General features: G+C 39.5%; 2 protein-coding genes across 2 annotated transcripts; both read right to left on the bottom strand.

Annotated features, from left to right (window-relative positions):
- Positions 1-6183: 6183 nt before the first annotated feature.
- On the bottom strand, positions 6184-7339 carry LOC111599273 (reticulon-1-A-like). Its single transcript, XM_023314872.2, has 2 exons — positions 6735-7339; positions 6184-6677 (listed from the first exon to the last, which is right to left on the bottom strand). The coding sequence occupies exons 1-2, from the start codon at positions 7207-7209 to the stop codon at positions 6355-6357; spliced, it is 798 nt and encodes a 265-aa protein (XP_023170640.2). The 5' UTR covers positions 7210-7339; the 3' UTR covers positions 6184-6354.
- A 9429-nt stretch (positions 7340-16768) lies between these two features.
- Positions 16769-18999, bottom strand: LOC111599270 (probable cytochrome P450 312a1). The gene is made up of 3 exons (XM_023314869.2): positions 18176-18999; positions 17570-18117; positions 16769-17505 (listed from the first exon to the last, which is right to left on the bottom strand). The coding sequence occupies exons 1-3, from the start codon at positions 18799-18801 to the stop codon at positions 17162-17164; spliced, it is 1518 nt and encodes a 505-aa protein (XP_023170637.2). The 5' UTR covers positions 18802-18999; the 3' UTR covers positions 16769-17161.

Below are 18999 nucleotides of genomic sequence, written 5' to 3' on the forward strand. Positions count from 1 at the left end.
CATAACATTTTCTTAGTTGTCCGTGGGTTTCTTGGTGTCTCTACATATATGTTTCTATGCGGAGTCGTATTTGCTTTCGTGCTCATTCCTGCCATGAGCCGACTCCAGCGGAAGTTCGTGCAGCAAGTTTGTCTTTCCTTTTTTTTTTTGTTTTCATCTCGTCATGGAATGGCAATACAAATCAAAGGCATAAAGTCCTGTGTCTGCAGCTTGAAGGCATTAATTGCATTCGGCAGCATCACATTGCACTTTCAATTAGTTGCAAATGCCTTAACTCCCAGCCGAAGTCCCAACCCTTCTAAATGGCTGCATCGCCGTTGGCAAAGTAACAGGAAACGGAAGTTAAGTGCTGAGGCGAGGCGTTAAGTAAAATCAACCCCAAACTCGACTACAGCCGCCAGATGAAAGCAACAAAGCAGCATCCCAGCCATGACATTGGAGAATTATGCATTAATTGAAAGGCGACGCTGGGGGTGCCTTGACTTACGCATAGGTGCAACAACTTTGACAGCAAGTAGATTTGTTTTGGCAGCTCCTTTTTGGCCAGCCAGAAAGCTGACCCTCAGCTGCTGCTGCTGCTGCTGCTGCTGCAGTTGATGCAACTTAAGTCGCCCAACCATTCAACATTTCCATGCACTTTGCTGCCGGCCATTTGCGTTTCGCCCAATGCAAACAGCAAACTGTCTGACGGCCCAGTCTCAGCCCCTGCCCCTGTCCTTGCCTCTTGCATTTCAAAATAGATTTATGGTTTTCTTTCGTCTTGCATTTAGAGGTGTTTGCCAGGCCTCTCATTGGGGTTGGCTCGTGGTTTTTGTTGGCTTTAGCCGCACACTCATTTGTTTATTTTGAATGTTAATTAAGGCTTACGATTACCGAAATTGGCTCAAGGGGTTTGTTTCTCTTAACATATCTGCATGTGTCTATCAATTTGACTATGTGGAGCTGAGAAATGTAATTTTGTAAAAGGATTTATATCTGAAGCTCATCAAATTGTGAACAGATACAGAATATATTTTCTACAGAATATATATATAGGACAACAACATTTTATCAGAGTTAGTGAAAAAGATTTAGGCTATAGCTTTCCCAAGGCTTTAGAAGCCAAGTCCTTCAATTTGGTATTACTTCTAGTTTCTTGTAGAACAGAGTTCTTTTCTGTCTCTCTCTCTCTTACACTCTGTCTGTCTCTGTCTTGTTCTAACTATAGCTCAGCGAGGAATACTAAAGGCTGTGGTCTCACATTTAGCATTTAGTAACAAATAAAATGTGGATATGAATGAAATTTAAATTTATATTTAATCTAAATAGCAAAAATATATAAAAGATTTTCTATTCAATGAGTTTTTGAATGAAAATTTTATGTATTTTCTAAACAGTTGCTCTACACTCTCCCTCCCATGTCCAGTTCCATGCTCTCTATTATGAATACTCTTTCGAATATCATGATGACTTATAAATATGTTTTAATAATGTCAAAAATATGATGAGGTCTGTTAACAAAGAAGAAAACAGTCTTGACAGTAGCTGATATAAGCCTAGTTCTAGTTTATAGTATCTAATCATCATATCAGCTGCTAGATCATACTCTGTTAAAGTACATATAGTTTGACAACAATCTGCTTAGCAGTTTCATACTCAAAGTTAACTTTACTTCAATATTTTTATCCATTTCGCATGGTTACAACGTATAAATTTTGTTGATCGACCCACTAAATCTTGCGATTATTTTCTTATCACAGTTTTTTTCAATTTGCTAACACCACTTCAGCGGGTGAATGAGAGCGAGTAGGAGAGAGTGCGGCTCAGCTTAAGTAAGCGACGTGCACACAATTAAAGGCAATAAATTTGCACATAAGACCATAAATCAAAGTCCGATCATAATCGCAAAGCGCCAAGCAAAACAAACAGAAGCAGAGAAAAACTGAACTTCCTGAGTAGAGCAAAGACTCATACGCAGAGTCAACCCCCAATCGGGGAACCCCAATTGACCACAGCGAGCCTTGGCTACGAGCTACGAGCTGGCTTCGTTTATTAATTGTACAACTGTCTCCAATCATAATTAATGAACTTTCGGCACATCCTTCCAGAGACTCGACTGTCCGTCCGGAATTCAAATAAAACTAAAATCTTTGTAACAGAAATGTATTTTGGCACACCATAAATCTTGTGTTTGGCAAATCTGTTCTGGGTTCTGGCTGCTTAATGGATGTCAGCTTCAATTAGCCACATTAAAGGATTTTCTAAGGCTTATTCTTTCTTGTTCTATAAGCATTTAATCTAATGTGAGCTTAGCTGAATGAGATTAGGTTTGAAGTTGCCTTTTTATTTTTTACTTTAAAATATAGATAAAATATTTAGTTTTTTGTGGAATTTATACTTGTGATGTACTAGAAAATTATATTTAGAAAGTATTTTTATGTCTGGTATTAATGAAAAATTGAATGAATCGAGCTTTGTTTGTCCAGGTCTTTGTCAATCTGTTACTATGAAATCATTAATCTCGGGTCTTAAGGGAGTTAGAGTCCTTAAAAAGTTATTTCTAATTCTTTCGAGTCTTTGAAATTTTATTCATAATTCTTTACACAGTTCCCGGTGGATAAAATATATTTAATATGTAATAAAATATATAACCTGCTCAAGAAATCGTTTAAAATGGATATAAAACCATACTTATGTGACCATATGGTCACCTTCGCATGTGTCAAGAGCTAGACTATCTATCTATCTGCTATCTGTTTATAATAATCAGGAAAATAATTAACTATTAAAAATGTTCTGCTTAATGATATTCGACATAAAATCTTGAATATTGTAAGCGACTATCTTATTTGCTTATCAATTTAACGACAGGAACTTGACTCATAGCCCGATCTACAAAGGCGACAATTGCTTGACAGTTGCCCAGCCTTTGATGAGCTCTTGAGTGTAACTAAATGCTAGATCTATTAAGCTAAGCTGTACTTGCGCGTCACCAGCTAGAGCTAATGACTTGCAATAAATAATTTTCAGTTAACAAAAGAAGCCGCAGAATTAGCATATGAATGCCTGGTGTCTTATGGCTGGAAAATGTCGTCGGGGTTTCCTCCTTTTCAACCCCTCAACCCATTGTTCGTGAAAAATTGGTTGGCTATAGCAAACAGCAAGCACACATGATTCCCATTTGAGAGCCAGCCCTTTGGGGGGTTGGAGTAAGGAGCAGACCTTTTCATATACAAACAGCTAATGACTAATGATGCCACAATTTATCTTGACTGATTTGTAAGCAAGTGTTAATGTTTTTTAATCTACGTTACGTCTTTTGCACTACGTAACGCACCTCCCACCACCCACACATGTGTGCATAATTACTCAGAATGAGAAAAGAGCTTTTGTCATCGTTTTGAAATTATATTCAAATTCTGGCAACTTTGACTCGCTGACAACGCTGATAAATGAAGGCAACTTCAACTTGCCGCTGCATGAAAAATTAACGCAATTTTTTTATTTGCATTTAAGCTCGGCGAACAAGTGGCTGTATCATAAGAGCAACTCTTGATAATTATTTGGGATTTGCATATGTAATTTTCCACATTAATGAATGCGACTGCAAAGTCATTCAGATTTGGAATTACTCTTTCTCTCACTCTCTCTGGTTCTATTCATATCTCTGCGAGTAAAATTTATTGAGAAATGATGGGAATCTACCTCCTGTTCTTAAGCAGCATCAAAATTAGATTTTTCCTTAAGCTAGACAGCTTAATCTATAGAATATTTTGGAAGTATGTATGTCTTAAGACATGAATTATAAATTATTAGCATAGCAGCAAGAAAACTTGCAACCAACAACAGAGCTCTGGGTATTTCCTAGTCGAGCATTTCCTACAAAAATACTTTTACTTAATGTAGGAATAAGCGACGCCCTATCTTTTTATTTCTATATTTAGAATACTTATGTTTTTTTTAGTGTATTTTCTCTCTTTCTCTCCCTCTTTCTGTCTGTATAGAGGCAGAGATGCAGTATGAAAGATGCAGTATATTTGGAAAGCAAAAACTTCCATACTTTCAATACACATGTTTCACAATACTCTGAATCTTCTATATGGCTATACATTAGTGTTATTTATATACCATTAGTACATAGAAATTTCTGTAAATAGACAACAAATTTGGGTGCTCAGCAGCATACAGAGCCCATCTCCACTCCATGCACCATTGCCTCTGCCATTCCTCCAAAGAAACTAAACTTTGTTAATGTAAAATATCATCAAGTGCGCAAATAAATCTAATGCAATTACCTTAAAAGCGCTAAACCATAAAAACATATATGCATTTTACAAAAAAAAACAAGAAGACGATTTTTATGACATTTACGCGCTGTAATAAAAACTAAACAAATTCCCATTTTGATACGAAATGCGAATGGCGCCAAGTCCTAGCCGAAGCCGAAGCTGCTGCCGCTGCCGCTGCTAACCGATTGATGAATTGCTCGACTGGTTGCAGGCTTTAATGGCTTACAAGAGGCGGCTGGGCGTGGCTGTAACGAGACATCTTTTATGTGGCCCACAGACATGGGCCAAAAAACTAATTACCTCTCTTGGACCTAGAATATACTGCTCGTCAGCATTTTAACGGCTTGCGCTTTATAGACCCTGTGGCTTGGCACTTGCCACGATATGCACGTGCACATATATAGCCGATGTATGTATGTGTATATAGTTTTAATGGCGTTTTGCATACGATTTCAAATTTGCGCTGCACTGCATCGATAAAGGGACGACCCTTTCGCAGCACATTTACGACATGCTGGGCGACAGACCAGCCGGCAAATTTGACGTTGACGCATAAAAACGCATCGTCGCCAACATAAAAGTATCTTGAAAGTTTTTTGGGAATGTGTAACAAATATAAATGTTATTCATAGTGCCGACAGCAGCTACCACTGCCCGCTCTGCTCTGCCAGATAATTCAAAATGTGTGAAAAGGTTTCTGACATTTGTCGCGCAATGCAGAATTTATGATTTGCTTGAAGCTGCCCGTTTTACTATTAATTGTGATTGGCTGCCAGTCGGATATATTTTTGTGTGTTTGAGTTCAGTTCAGTGCAGTTTCTTGGCTTTGTTTGACATTAAGTGTGATAAAAGGCGGAAAAGGTGTCAAAATCAACAGCATTTTATGAGAAAGTTGAGAACTGCGATAGAAGTTTAAAGAAAGCTTCCATTGTCTCTATATTATATAATTTATATTCCATATTCAATATTCTATATTCTATTTTATATATTCCATATACCATATTTCATGGATTACATTACATATTACATATTCCATATTCCACATTTCCATATTCCATATTCCATATTTCATATTCCATGTTCCCTTTTCCATATTCCATAATCTATATTTCATATTCCAAATTCCATATTCCATATTCCCTGTTTCCTGTTTCCTGCTCCATGTTTCATGTTTCATGTTTCATGTTTCATGTTTCATGTTTCATGTTTCATGTTTCATGTTTCATGTTTCATGTTTCATGTTTCATGTTTCATGTTTCATGTTTCATGTTTCATGTTTCATGTTTCATGTTTCATGTTTCATGTTTCATGTTTCATGTTTCATGTTTCATGTTTCATGTTTCATGTTTCATGTTTCATGTTTCATGTTTCATGTTTCATGTTTCATGTTTCATGTTTCATGTTTCATGTTTCATGTTTCATGCTTCATGTTTCATGTTTCATGTTCCATGTTCTATGTTCCATGTTTCATGTTTCATGTTTCATGTTTCATGTTTCATGTTTCATGTTTCATGTTTCATGTTTCATGTTTCATGTATCATGTATCATGTTTTATGTTTCATGTTTCATGTTTCATGTTTCATGTTTCATGTTCCATGTTCCATGTTACATGTTACATGTTACATGTTACATGTTACATGTTCCATGTTACATGTTCCGTATGTTTTGTTCACATACCATTCTCTGTTTCATGCTCCTTGTGTTTTGATTCATGTTCCACGTTCCACGTTCCATGTTCAATGTTCTATTGTCTATGTTCAATGTTCTATTGTCTATGTTCAATGTTCCATTTTCTATGTACTATTTTTTGTGCTCTATGTTCTATACTCCATATTCCATGTTCTATGCTCTATGTTCTATATTCATATTCTATATTATATATTCTATGAGCAATGTTCTATATACTATATTCCATCTTCTCTATTCTCTGTTCTATGTGCTATGGTCTACATCCTATATTTCCCCCCGTTTTGTAATGAATTGTGAGACGGCAGTGTTGAGGCTTTCACGTAGAATTTAAGTTTATTTCGTTCATCTACGTATAGAGATCCTCAGGTAAAGAAACGCTTAACTATTAAACAATTAATTAGAGCTGCTTTGTATGCTGAACACCCTCGTTGGGGATGTTCTTCTCCTGCCAGTTGTAGTCTGATGTGCAGTCCGGCGTACTAGTCTGTTCGTAAGTAACGTATTGTTCATTGTCATTGTCCATATCGTTCTCTGCGTAATTGAGCTTCTTCAGGTCTGTTTCGACAACTTGGGGATCCACTGCAACAGTTGGGACGGCAGAGATCTTGGCCTTGGAAGTCAACAGCTGGGCCTTCAATAGTTGCAATTGTTCAAGACGGCTGTTGATGGTCTTCCTCTTCCACACGTACAGCTTGGGCAAGGTGAAGAGCAGCAAGAAAACTGCAAGAGATGCGAGTTGACGGATGTTTCATTGGTGCCAAATAGTCGTTCTCTTACCCACTAATAGGAGAGTCATTCCGTTGATATAGTCGCCCACAATGTTGAGACCGCAGAAGATCAGCAACAATTTGAGCGAATCAAGCATATCCTCGACGAGGAACAGGGATCGGCAGCGCAAGAGTATTGGATTTAGCTTTGAGACTAACATATGAGCCAGCTGCTCGGTTGTCTTCGCTGAAATGGTGACGTCCATTTCGAGATATTGCTTCAGCGGATGCTCCACGACACAGCTCTTGCGCAGCTTCCGCATGCCCCACACGTAGCAGGAGTAGGAAATGGTCAGCGATATGGTTATAGCACCTGCTACGCTTACCACGCTGATGACCGGATTAGTGGCCATGTCCAGCAGCAGCGTCAACACCATAATGAACAGCAGCCCCGTCTTGCGCCAATTGTGCCAGAGCAACAGTGCCTGCCACGCCGCCAACGGGGCAGGCAAATTCTGCTGCACGCGCTCATTTAGATCCATCATTAATTTAGTTAGCTCAAATGGAAGAGATTGTAATATTGAAATCTATTCCAGGCAGCAAGTGAGTTCATACCTTTTATGTTAGGGATATGAGATGCCAACTGTGATTCCTATAATTGGAAGCTTTCAAAGTGAGAAAGAGTTGAAGCTAAAATCAAATATTGAAAATATGAATAGAGCAAATTGTTTATCCATATAAGAGGCTTGAAGACAAACACAGCTTGCCAAGCAATCAAGTTTACATGCCACATGTTGCCAGGTGTTTTCAGCTACCTTTAGACGTAACTTCTTACCCTATATAACAGCATTTTTCTGTGTGTTTAGCATAAGCAATTCCTCTGGCATCTGTACTCCCTTGTGGCTTAGACCGACGTCTACTTTGCATAGCTTGGCATTCGTAATATGTTTATTTAAAACTGATTGCATTTCTTATCAACATATAGACCTCCCTCTCCCTCTCCCTCTCTCTCTCTCTCTTTCCCTCCCTCCCTCCCTCTCTCTCTATCTATAAGTATTTGATTGCAGCACGCACAGTTTTGGTCGCTTTTGATCTGTTGCGCCAACAAGTGTCAAGTTTAACACTCCGGCAGAACCTATTGAGACTCAAGGAGTTGAGCAAACAGCTCTTGCAGCGAGGTGTCATCGGCCATCGGGTGTCACGGAACGAGCTCTTAGCCTTCTGTGGCTCCATCGAGTGGCATTTGCCAATTGATTTGTCAAAGGAATTACGCTGATATTTTGGGCAAATAATAGAAATCAGTGGCGTTAAAATGACATCAAGTGCTCGACAACCACCCTCAAAATTACAAAAAAAAAACCAAAATTGTTGTAAATTACTTGCCAGAGTCCAAGTGCTCAGCACTTGAGCCCATTCGACCGAGCAAAACAAACATAGCGTAAGCAGTTTTCTTTGAAAAGCACATAAAACAAATATAAAAAAATATTAACTAAAGTATTTCTCAAGATGTGTGCGAAATAATAGTAGTGAAAAGTTGAAGCAAAATTATATATATGTGTGGATAATATTTGGGGTATTTTGGATATGACTTAAGAGAGCAAATTGTTGCTAATTAAATATGTATAGTAGATATAAATGTTTTATAAAATTTATATTTATTTTTTTAAATGAGCAGTGCGCAATATAAATCATGCATAAAGCTGAGTAACTAAAAGATTACTGAGATATCTTAAAAGCAGAAGTTAAAGTTAAATAAGTGAGGATAGTCCAGATGAGCCTGCTGAGAAAAAATGCTTGTGTAATCTTATAAAATTTAGAGAAGTAGAAACAGATTTACAAACTTGTTTTTACATCTTTCAGTTGGTATTGCTCGACTAGCAAATCCCCTGAATTTTGTAAAAGAAACTGCTGCACATGAACATTTTTTATGAGCCAAAGCATCTTCTGCTAGCTATTAATAATTGCATGAAGGTATAGAATATATAGGTATAGAAGGCCCAATGTATTCATAAAAACAATTAACATATGCTTAGTATATTGAGTAACTGTTGATAGTGGAGATGTGAGCAGTCAATAACCATGGCTTGAGTTGCTGATGCTGATGCTCTACTGCGATAAGTGAGCTACAGCCATCTTTATGCTGTGCCGATCTGAGTTGGGAAATATGCAAATATTTGAGCTACAGCAGTTGATGCGGCAGTGAGCTCCTTTTGTTCAGCATTTTTATATAATAACTTGTATCTATTGCCTACTGTCCACAGGCTATGATTTACTTCTGCTCCTAAACTCGATGGCTTCATGTTGATGCTGCTCGTCAATTACTCAATTACTCCTGTAGTCATGCTAAAGTCTTCAGCAGGTGGGCGTTAATGCTTGAATACACAGATTAAAGAAGTTATAATACTATTATGTCATAGACTATTTATTGTAATAATCAAAGATAAGTGCAACTCAAGTGGAGTGAGCATATTATTATTGCTAATATTTTTCAAAGGAAAACAAGAGAAATTAAGAAAAAAAAAACATTCTCTTAGTTCAGCTAAGCATTGAAAAAAAGCGCATATTGTCATTTAGTAGAGTCAAAGATGTCTACTTAGTTCACTCATACAACATTCTAATTGTTTCCGAATACGCTCTATTCATGCCACTTATATCGCGTGTGCTCATCTATTATCAAGTGCCTTGCAAATCAAATAAGCCTCAGTCAAAGCACACATGCCTATACACACACACACACACATACATGGGCAACATTGTCAACCATAAATTTAACTAATATACAACTCGGCCTCACAAGCCCAACCCCAAACCCAACCCAAATGCCGGCCAGGTCGATAGGAATGTGGTGCAATAATCAAGCCAAGACTCGGCCCAAGACTCGAATTACAGTTACAGTTACAGTTACAGTTACAGTTAAGGTAACGCATGGCAATGGCCATAAAATGACACTGAGTGTCAGTTTCAATTAAACATGTTGACAGCTGTAAGGGCAGCATAGCCAAATATTCAGCAGCCGACGCAGCTACAGAGCATGTCTGAGGGGTTGTTCAAGCAATTTCGATTTTAATACAAGAAATTCCAAGCATTGTTTGGCCATGTATTGTATCGACTCTATGTGTGTGTGTGTGTGTGTGCGTGTGTAGATATATTCATAGAGCTTAGCATTTAAATGACAACTTTATTCCAGAGTTTCGCCCAGTTTTTTGCAAGCAACGTCTTTGATTTCTGACAGCCAATTGTAAGAAAACATTCATGGCTATTACAATTTAAAGTAATTTTATGTGTTTTCGGCCTTCATTTGCATTCATTCATTTATTTGTTTGGCATGTTTTGTTTGTCGCCAAAGATTAGACGCCTTAAGTTGATTTGCTTGAGATTTTTCGCCAGCTTCGTTCATTGGCCCATTGACAAGTTGTCAAATGTTTTATTATGCTCTGCGGACATGTTGTCTCGGCTCGAGGGAATTTAGTTTAATTAAACTGCCGACTTTGGTAAATACGAGTATTTCATGTCCTGCACACATGACGTTTGCATATTAATTTCCTGTAATTTTGATTGAGTTTTGCATAAATTTGCAAACTGACCGAAAGCCAAAACTCAGAGCAGACCAAAAGAAAGCCTGGCCATATTTTCCGTTTGCTGGCCAGGCATTGACTCGAGACTTACCCTCAAATCAAGTAGCTGTAATGCCTATTGCCAGCCCCAAGCACCTTCAAGTCTCATTTGATTGCAGCCTAGCAAAATGCTAAGAATTTTTGCGTCTTTTTTGTGCTATTTGCTCGAGCTGGGTTGGGGCTGAGGCGCTTTGTTTTCGTCACGGGCGAGTGCGAGTGGCGAAAAGCAATCACAGAGCAGTTGCAGCTCTAGTACAAATATCGGGCGCATTTTTCCCTGCTGTCGAGGGTCTTTTGTATTATTGGCGAAATTAGAATTTCTCATTAAAATAAGTGTTGCTGCTGCCGGACCCGGTTGACTTGACTTGAGACGCATTCGCTTCGAGCAAGGTGCTCGGCCATGGCATCGGGCTTAAGTTCCCAGATTTTGCCACTTCTACTCTTGCCGCTCATTAGTTGCGCCTCAAAACTGACAGACAGTCAGACAGTGTCTCAGTGCTCTGCTTCTCAGCATTTGTATCTTCATATTTTTCTTATTCTCTCCATTGTCCTGCTTCATGACAGCTTTGCCACTTGAGTTTCGTTGCCCATTGGGGAAGCTGTGCAAACACCTTGCACTCTGAGCCGCTTCGCAGCATTTTCAATTTTTAATGGATTTTGTATCCGAGTAATTAAAACTGCAACTCTTTTTCTATTTTTCTTCCTGGTTTGTTAGCTGCTGTGCCACGTCTAATAGGCTTAAAAACTGAAACACTTGGCATTAGTGTATTAAAAAATGTTTCTTATTTGCACTTTGATTGTTGAAGCAGCTGCTGATTTATCAGTCAAACCTTTGAGCTACTCTTTAGCCCTAATTGTTGCTAGAGTAATCCAATTTGTGGTTTTTAAGCACGTTTAGCAACCCTTTGCGGGTCGTAGTTGGCGGGGAGCTTTGTAATTGATAAAGGCTGCCAGTCAAAAGGGAGAGAAACTAGTGGATGGGCAAGTCTTTCAACTGTTACATCCTTTCTGGGCAAGTCTGCTTAGCTTGGCTTATATGGCTGCAAGAGATTGAAATCTATTCGAATCATAGAGGAAGCTGAAGACCAGCTGCCTCTTTTATTATTGTTTTTTTTTCTTGCAAGCTTAGTTTGAGAAAATTCTAACTTAACTGAAAATATTTTTTAATTTATATATTTTTTATTTTTCTATTTTCTTTAATACTCACATTCAACTTGGTAATCTTTCAGTTCACCCTCGGCATATGAGCTGCAAGCTGCTGCTAAAGACTTAAATCTATTTTCTGCTAAAATCACGCTATATTCATATAAAAGCCTGAGCTTCAAAGTTTGTTACCTTCTCAATTCATAGTCCAATTGCAGCTAAAGAATTTGAATTTGAAATATTAACATTATTAAATATAAAATTGCAAACAAATAAGAGCGCTCTGGTTGGGAGTGCCTGACTAAAAGACACCCTGAACTCTCATTTGATTGCTGAACAACTCAGGCACATACACAAACGCACGCGCTCTGCCGACTGCGCAGCGACTGCGCTAGAGCTGCACTATGAGCTTTGCTATGGAAATTAAGTTGCTGAATAACTTTTGTTGCCAAAGCACAAGTATTTGAAATAGTAAGTCTGGAATTACCTTGTTCAATGGGTGCAGACTGTAGAGTATTAAATTATTATAGCTACACTCATAGGGGCGTGGCAGTTAAACAAATTATATGTGCACACACAACTGGTGGCATTTGAGTCTCAATATCTGTATCACTTCTGCAACTCAACTGCCCAGAATTGTGCTTTACTCTGATAACTCTACTATAGTTTTATATATATATATACTGATATACTAGAACTATTACCTATCTGTATCCACTTGTTATTGGTGCTTTAAAGTTATTCTAATATAAGCTAAATACACGATCTATCGATCTAGTTTTCGACAATTTCATAAATGCAAAAAGTGAAGTGTTCACAGTCCAAACTCCAAATCGAGAACAAACGCATTCAACTTAAACTTTGGCCTCGACTTTTGGCCATTTTGGTCATTGAATGGCGTGCAACAGTGTTGCAAGTGCGGCAACTGTTGGGCGCACACACATACGTGGCCAGATAGCTACATTGTTGAGTAGGCAAAAGTTTTGAATTTAACTTTTGCTTGTTTCATTCAAGTGGCGGCTGCGGCTGCCATGTAAAACAAAACTTTATGCCAAAAGCCACAAAAAAGCAACGGGAAACTGTTGCTGTTGCTGTTGCAGTGGCAGTGGCAGTGGCAATTGTTTGCTTTCTGCTCAGTTGTGTTATTATTGTTCTGTGGCTTTGGCATAGAGTAGCTGCTGAGCTGACAACTTCGATTCCCAGCTGCTTTGAGATAAAATACAATTTTTGTTTTTAATTAATTCTGTTTCACGTTTTGTTGCTATTTCTGTTTGTTGTTAGCCTGAAACGTGTTTGGCATTCGTGTCTGTTTAACGTCTTAACTGCTCTGTGCAGGTCCTGTTGTCCCTCCCTTAGTCACTCCCCCTCTCCCTCTCTCTCGCGGGCAATTGCAGCTTCCGTTTGCTTTGCTGCGAGATTTTTACTTGCATTTGTTTATATTAAGTATTTTTTCTAGCTTCATTTTTTCTCTTCTTTTCTGCTATTTGCTGTGCACTGCAATTAGCCACGCCCCTAGACCCTGGACAAGACAGCTGGCGTCTGCTGGCCAAAATTGCTGTGCATAAAGAGTTTAAGTTGACATTTTTAGCAACAGTTTGTAATTTGGTCGTCGCGTAACCCTTTGCCCAGATATTTGCTAATTTTTTCCCCTTTACTTACAATTTACTTGCAGACTGCTTAATTGCATTTGCCAAAAGGCTCGCCCGCTGCTGTTTTGCATTTTGATTTCGTTTCCCGCATTGTTGACAGCACACTCAAGCGAAAAGGTGAGTAAGAATTTGAGTGGAACTTTAAGTTCTTCAACTTTTCTTAAAATTCATTTGTAAATTATAAAATCATAAAAAATATTTATACAAATTATGCATAAATGTTTATGGTTGAGCTGCATTTTTATGAGTCTAGAGCCGCTTTCAAATTAAGTCGCTCAAGCTAAAAGCGCGCTTCATATTTTACGATCTTTGGACATTTTATGTCAGGCCTAACCCTTTGCTGAGGGTTCTTTGGCACCCGCCATAACTTAATTATCCATATGAATCCTTCAGTTTTATTGCGCCTTATCCAGCTGCGGGTCAGCCCTTTTAATTATGATGAGTACTTCACTCAGCTCTCGCTCTCTCTGCATCTGTCATATTTTTATTTATCTAAAGTGGCAAATCTTCACGGGGCCCTGCTCATTAAAATGACATCAAATCGAGTCTGGCAAATGTTTTATTATTGTTGTTGCCATTTTCTACATTTTCCACTTTCCACTCTCCCAGTTTTATGTCCAGCAGCTGTACAGCAGCCACATAAATTTATGGTTTGGGCTGTTAATTTTATAAGCCCGCGGGCCCACGTTCAAACTGCTCTCTAAATTTGAGGCACTTGCAACACATTTTAATAAGACGCACAAGGAGCAGGAGCTCTGGCATGCAGGAAAAAGGCTTTTGTCTTTGCGGTTGCGGTGCTTCGGCTGGCATTTGTCATTGTTTTGTGGTGGCGCCACGATGCAACGCGTTGCTGCGGTTGCACTCGCAGGCCGGGCGGGCTATCTCGACCGACGCTGTCTCTTTGAAGTAAGCAGCAGAGATATTGCCTTACGGCTAAGCCTCATTTGTGGTCAAATTGTGTGCTGTGCATCAGCCTAAAGTCGATTGTGTCAATATTGTGCCATGGCTAATGGCTAATGGGTAATGGGCAAATGGGCAACGGGCAATGGGTAATGTTTGCGATAAGGATTTGCGTAAGTTGCGGCCGCTGCCAGCGTTCGATTACCTCGGCTCATATGCTAATTAGCGCCTGCCGATTAAACTTAAAGTGCTTCGGGGCCTTACAATTCCATCGCATTTAATAGCGAGCCACAAGCCCATATGGCCAACTTTGCGCAATAACAATCCAGGCTCATAAACTAGCTGTAAAACACATAAAAATCATTGCATACATTTAGGAGTCGAGTTACAAATGCCCCAGAAAAAGGGGTTGCTGCAAGGACCCGGTCGCTGCTGGCGTAAAAAGGAGTAGCAGCATTTGCACATTAAAAACGCATAAAAATCGAGAATTGAATTGCCAAACAGCAGCGACATAAAGTGGCCCCGAAGATAATACAAAAAGCAAACAAATCTGAAAGTAAAATTGAAGCAATCAATTAAAATCGATCAATGAAATTGAATCACGTGTCACAATTTCCTTAAATCCATTCACAGCCCGCAAGATTGAAGACAAATAAAATGTGACATTAACTTGAAAGAATTTTGTAAGCACTTAAAGCAATGGGAACTACTTGAAATTGGGCATATAGATGTGTTTAAAGTTAGTATCTATAATAAAGTAAATATATTTATATATATATATATATTTATTTATTTAATAATAAATAGTAGTGCGCAGAAGTCGCTGATTGCCTTTGCTGAAAGCATGCAAAAACTGACTTTGAAAACTGAATCTTATATATCTTAAGAATGTTATTAATCTTATGAATGCTTATAAATTCTCTTAAATCTCTTAAATGTTTATACGAATAGTTTTTGGCATGAAGTAATTTAAAAATTTAGATAACTTAAACAAAAATATGTGCTTTTATTTTATTATATTTTTATATATATTATTTTTATATATTTTTATATATATTTTATTATATTAGTAATAAAATAATAATAATAAAAATAAAAAAATTTGTACTTAATTATATATATAAGCATAATCATTAACTAACTGCTAATAAACAACAGCATTTGTATTCTAGTCTAATTAGTAGAGGTAAAGCTTTATCTTAGCTATAGGTTGCATTAACATTAACATTTAAGACGAGTTCAGTTGGGAGTAATCGACTAGTAGATACTCTGATTTGGGAGAGATATTAAAATACTTGTTCTCTGTGAATATTTTAGTACAGCTATAATTATGTGCAGCTGAAACTTGATGTAGACCCTCATTCATTTCATTTAATTACAAAACTATGTTGATAATTTGAAGCTGACTTGAACTGTGCATGGTCTAGAAAGACGTGTTTTATGTTGCTTTATTCAGACAGAAGAATTAACATAAATAAAGAGTGAAAGACTGGCTATTGGCGGAAATACACAACAACTGGATGCTGGCTTCAATCGCCTTTGCTTTGTTTACAAAAACAAATAAATTAATTTTCAAATGGATACAGCTTAGCAGGCCGAAGAGAAACCAGCAATCACTATAGCTATTTGCTGTATAGAGAATTTATTGTATATAAATTCAATTTCAAAAAAATTTCTGTCCCCAAGCTCTACCTTTTGCCAACCTGCTGGCAATTGATCTTTGTCCGCTATCTTCTTGTGACTTCATCATAATTGTTGAAGAGCTGCTTGGACAGGGCATGTTGGCATATTACCTTTACATCAGCCTGCTCATATTTGTTGTTTCAACAAAGCTCTGTTTAAGCGTTGCTTTAACTACACTCGCTTGCCATGGCTTAATATTGCCTATCAATTTTTATTATAAATAGACTTCGATCTACTTAGACGCAGTTCAATTCATATTGCGCTTAGAACTTTGAACTCTTTCGGCAACGCATCAATTGTCACTCGCCTTGAGAGAGAGTTCAGTGCTCTCTGTTAACCCCCTCGACAGGACACTCTCCACGTCGCTGCCGCCGCCACCTCCAGCGCTTACCCCTCGACATTCCGAGCTATCAGTTGGCAGAAGCGAAAACTTTTATGCGCTTGTTAACGAAAGCGTGAAATTCAATGCGGACGAACGCAAATTTACGACACTGCAAATTAAACTTGATTTTTATTTAAATAAATTGCATTTTATGCGCTCGGCTAGGATGTGCGATGCCGTCGCGTCGTCGTCGAGTCGTAATAATAAGCAGGCAACGGCCATAATTTGCACCGGAATATGACGGCAGGATATGTGGCAGTGGGTTGTGGCTCGTGTTTGGGCGACGCGCTGGCTGCTTTATGTATTTTTATTTATTACACGCAGCATTGCCAGGAAATGTTTGTTGATTTTCCGCAGCGCGCGCACAATAAAAATCGGGGCCAGCAAAGGAGAAAAAAAAAAGCAAATTATTTTCTAGACGAACGCGCGTCTCTCAAATAAAAAAAGTACAGAAATTTTCCAAATTGTACAGAGTTTTTTTGTATAGAGTATGCGTAGGATGTGCTGATTGTCAGATGAAATTTGAATGCTGTTAGTAGTTAAGATCTTACACCAAATTGATTTGTTATGGCCATGATATTCAAGGTTGTGAATGATATAGAAAAACAAATTTTTCTGCCAAATGATTTTTATTATTTCAGACAATCTATCTTTTTTTATATTCTATATCTTATATAATCTAAGTTTTTAAAATATATTTCACAAAATAAAATACTTTTTCTACTAGCTAATTATTATTATTATTATTTATAGCAGATTTAAACTAGATCTGCAGCGTTACAGCTCAGCAGTGTATACGATATTCGTTAGCCGAAACTTGTACAATTATTGCCTGTTTCTTTTATTTACTTTTTATATATACGACCTCGTCGCCGCCGTCATTAAAAACGGAAATGTGATGCGTAATTTGTGCGCCGCGAAGTATGCAATGCTGAAATGTTGAATGGAGCCAGGCGAAACGAATTGATAAGGGCTTAACAAAAGGTTCGATGGGTAACGCAGATGTATTCTGCAAATCGTTAGGAGTTGCTCTGCGCCTCGAGAGCTCTTGAGCATATCAGCCTACTTAACTCTAGCCGAATTCTCTATCTGAATTCCATAATGAAAGCTCGTCTTTATGGCTTTCCTACTCGACAGCTCGTATTTTGCAAAGGTAGGGATTTTTGGTATGCAGAGTCATGACGAAGATGAGTCGCGCCTTCTCCTGTCGCTCGCCCAACGGCTCGAAATAGAAGCTCCTCAATAGGTGAGCCAGCACCAGCTTCATCATGACCAGCGCATAGCGCTGGCCCAGGCAGCTGCGCGGGCCCGTCATGAAGGGTATGTAGGTGGAGGGCTCGATCCTTGGCTGCGCATCACGTGCCCAGCGCTGTGGCTTAAAGGCCAGCGGATCGGGGAAGAAGTCCTTGCAGCGGCCCATATACATGGGCGAGATGATCACGTCGCAGCCCTTGGGTATGAAGAAGTTATCTAGGAAGAGTATCTGTGCTTTATCTTAACTTATCTAGCTAATTGGGGAGCAGCTTTTACTTACTGATGGTGCAATTGGCTGTGGCACGTCGCGCAGTTATGGGCGCCGAGGGATACAGTCGCATAGACTCCTTGAGGCACATTTCCAGATAGTCGAGCTCACGCAGCTGCTCCATGGTGATGGCTGTGGTTGTGTCTCTGCCACACACACGCCAGATCTCCTCGCGGCACAGCTGCTGATAGGCCACATGCAACGTCATGTTGTACATGAAAAACTTGAGCGTGGCTGCGGTCAGGTCAAAGCCACCAAAGATTATGGTGTCCACCTCCTCGCGTATGTCCCTCACCTGCAGCGGCTGACCGTCTGCCGTTCTAGCCAGCAGCAAGGTATCGAGCAAGCTGAGTGTTTGCTGTTGGCTGGACTCAGCGTCGCAATTGCGATTGGCCAGCTCCGAGCTGATCTGAGCCAAACGCTCCTTGATAATGCGCTCAGTGAAGCCGTGCAGAGTCTTAAGAACTTGCCTTTCGCGTGCCGCGAGCGGCGTAAGGCGATAAATGAGAGCACTGCGGTACAGCAGGTTCTTCAGCCGCGAGTCAAATATGTGAATAATCCTGTAAAGCAATGGATCTGAGGACAATATTGTCTTCATAAGGTCTATAGCCTACTCACTCTCTGACTGCATCGAAGTACTCCGACCTCTGACCCGACTGCGAGTCGACGCTTGTTCCCAGCGCCGTTTCACAGATGGTGTCCAGCGTGTAGCAGCTGATGAGCTGAAAGAAGTCGACGGGCTGTCGGTTGTCAGCCAGTGCGGATAGTCTGGACAGTAAGATGCGCGCCTGTCGCTCATAGACGTCCATGAATTGTTTAATCATGCCGTAGTTGAAGGCCGGCGCAATCATCTTGCGGCGATGCATCCATTTATCCACGCCGCTGGTGAAGACGCCCTCGCACAGCCAATTCTCGAAGACGCGGTAGTCCGAGGTCTTCTGCAGCAGTTGCTTGGCGCTGCATAGTGCCTGAATATCCTTGGGATTGCAGTCGAATACGTAGAACTTAGTGCCTAGCCAGAGCTTGCCCCGATGATCCTTCAGATGGCAGTTGATGAGCTCCGTCACGCGCTTAAACGGCCGCGGACCAATAATTCTCGCAAAGATGTGCAAATGTCCGATGATGGGCAGTGACGGCGGCCCCGGCCAATTGCTGGTCAGTCGATTGATGCGCGCCTGGTAGCGATACGAATAGATGAGATATGCCAGCACTGCCGCCAGCAGCAGCAGCAGCAGCCAAATCATCGCTCCGAGTTCTTGAGCCTAACTGCGGCAACTTATCGAAGCATTTGTGAATTTAAGTCACAGTCAGAGTCACAGCTTCTTGACCGAATGTCTTCAAATTGCACAAAAAGTATATTAGATGTAAATTTCTTGACGAAAAAGTGCACTAATGAACAGATCACAGCGTATTAGCTATACGCAAATCGATCGATTAGTCAA

This window comes from Drosophila hydei, unplaced genomic scaffold (genome assembly GCF_003285905.1).
Source record: "Drosophila hydei strain 15085-1641.00,03,60 unplaced genomic scaffold, DhydRS2 tig00000001-arrow-pilon, whole genome shotgun sequence".
NCBI classification, from domain to species: Eukaryota; Metazoa; Arthropoda; class Insecta; order Diptera; family Drosophilidae; genus Drosophila; species Drosophila hydei.

What these genes read in the sequence shown, in the direction of transcription:
- LOC111599273 (XM_023314872.2), bottom strand. Translation starts at nt 7,209, where the DNA reads ATGATGGATCTAAATGAGCGCGTGCAGCAGAATTTGCCTGCCCCGTTG. An exon ending in AATGACTCTCCTATTAGTGG is followed by an intron (nt 6,678 to 6,734) that starts GTAAGAGAACGA and finishes CATCTCTTGCAG; the next exon opens with TTTTCTTGCTGCTCTTCACC.
- LOC111599270 (XM_023314869.2), bottom strand. Translation starts at nt 18,801, where the DNA reads ATGATTTGGCTGCTGCTGCTGCTGCTGGCGGCAGTGCTGGCATATCTC. An exon ending in TACTTCGATGCAGTCAGAGA is followed by an intron (nt 18,118 to 18,175) that starts GTGAGTAGGCTA and finishes ATTGCTTTACAG; the next exon opens with GATTATTCACATATTTGACT. An exon ending in CACAGCCAATTGCACCATCA is followed by an intron (nt 17,506 to 17,569) that starts GTAAGTAAAAGC and finishes TACTCTTCCTAG; the next exon opens with ATAACTTCTTCATACCCAAG.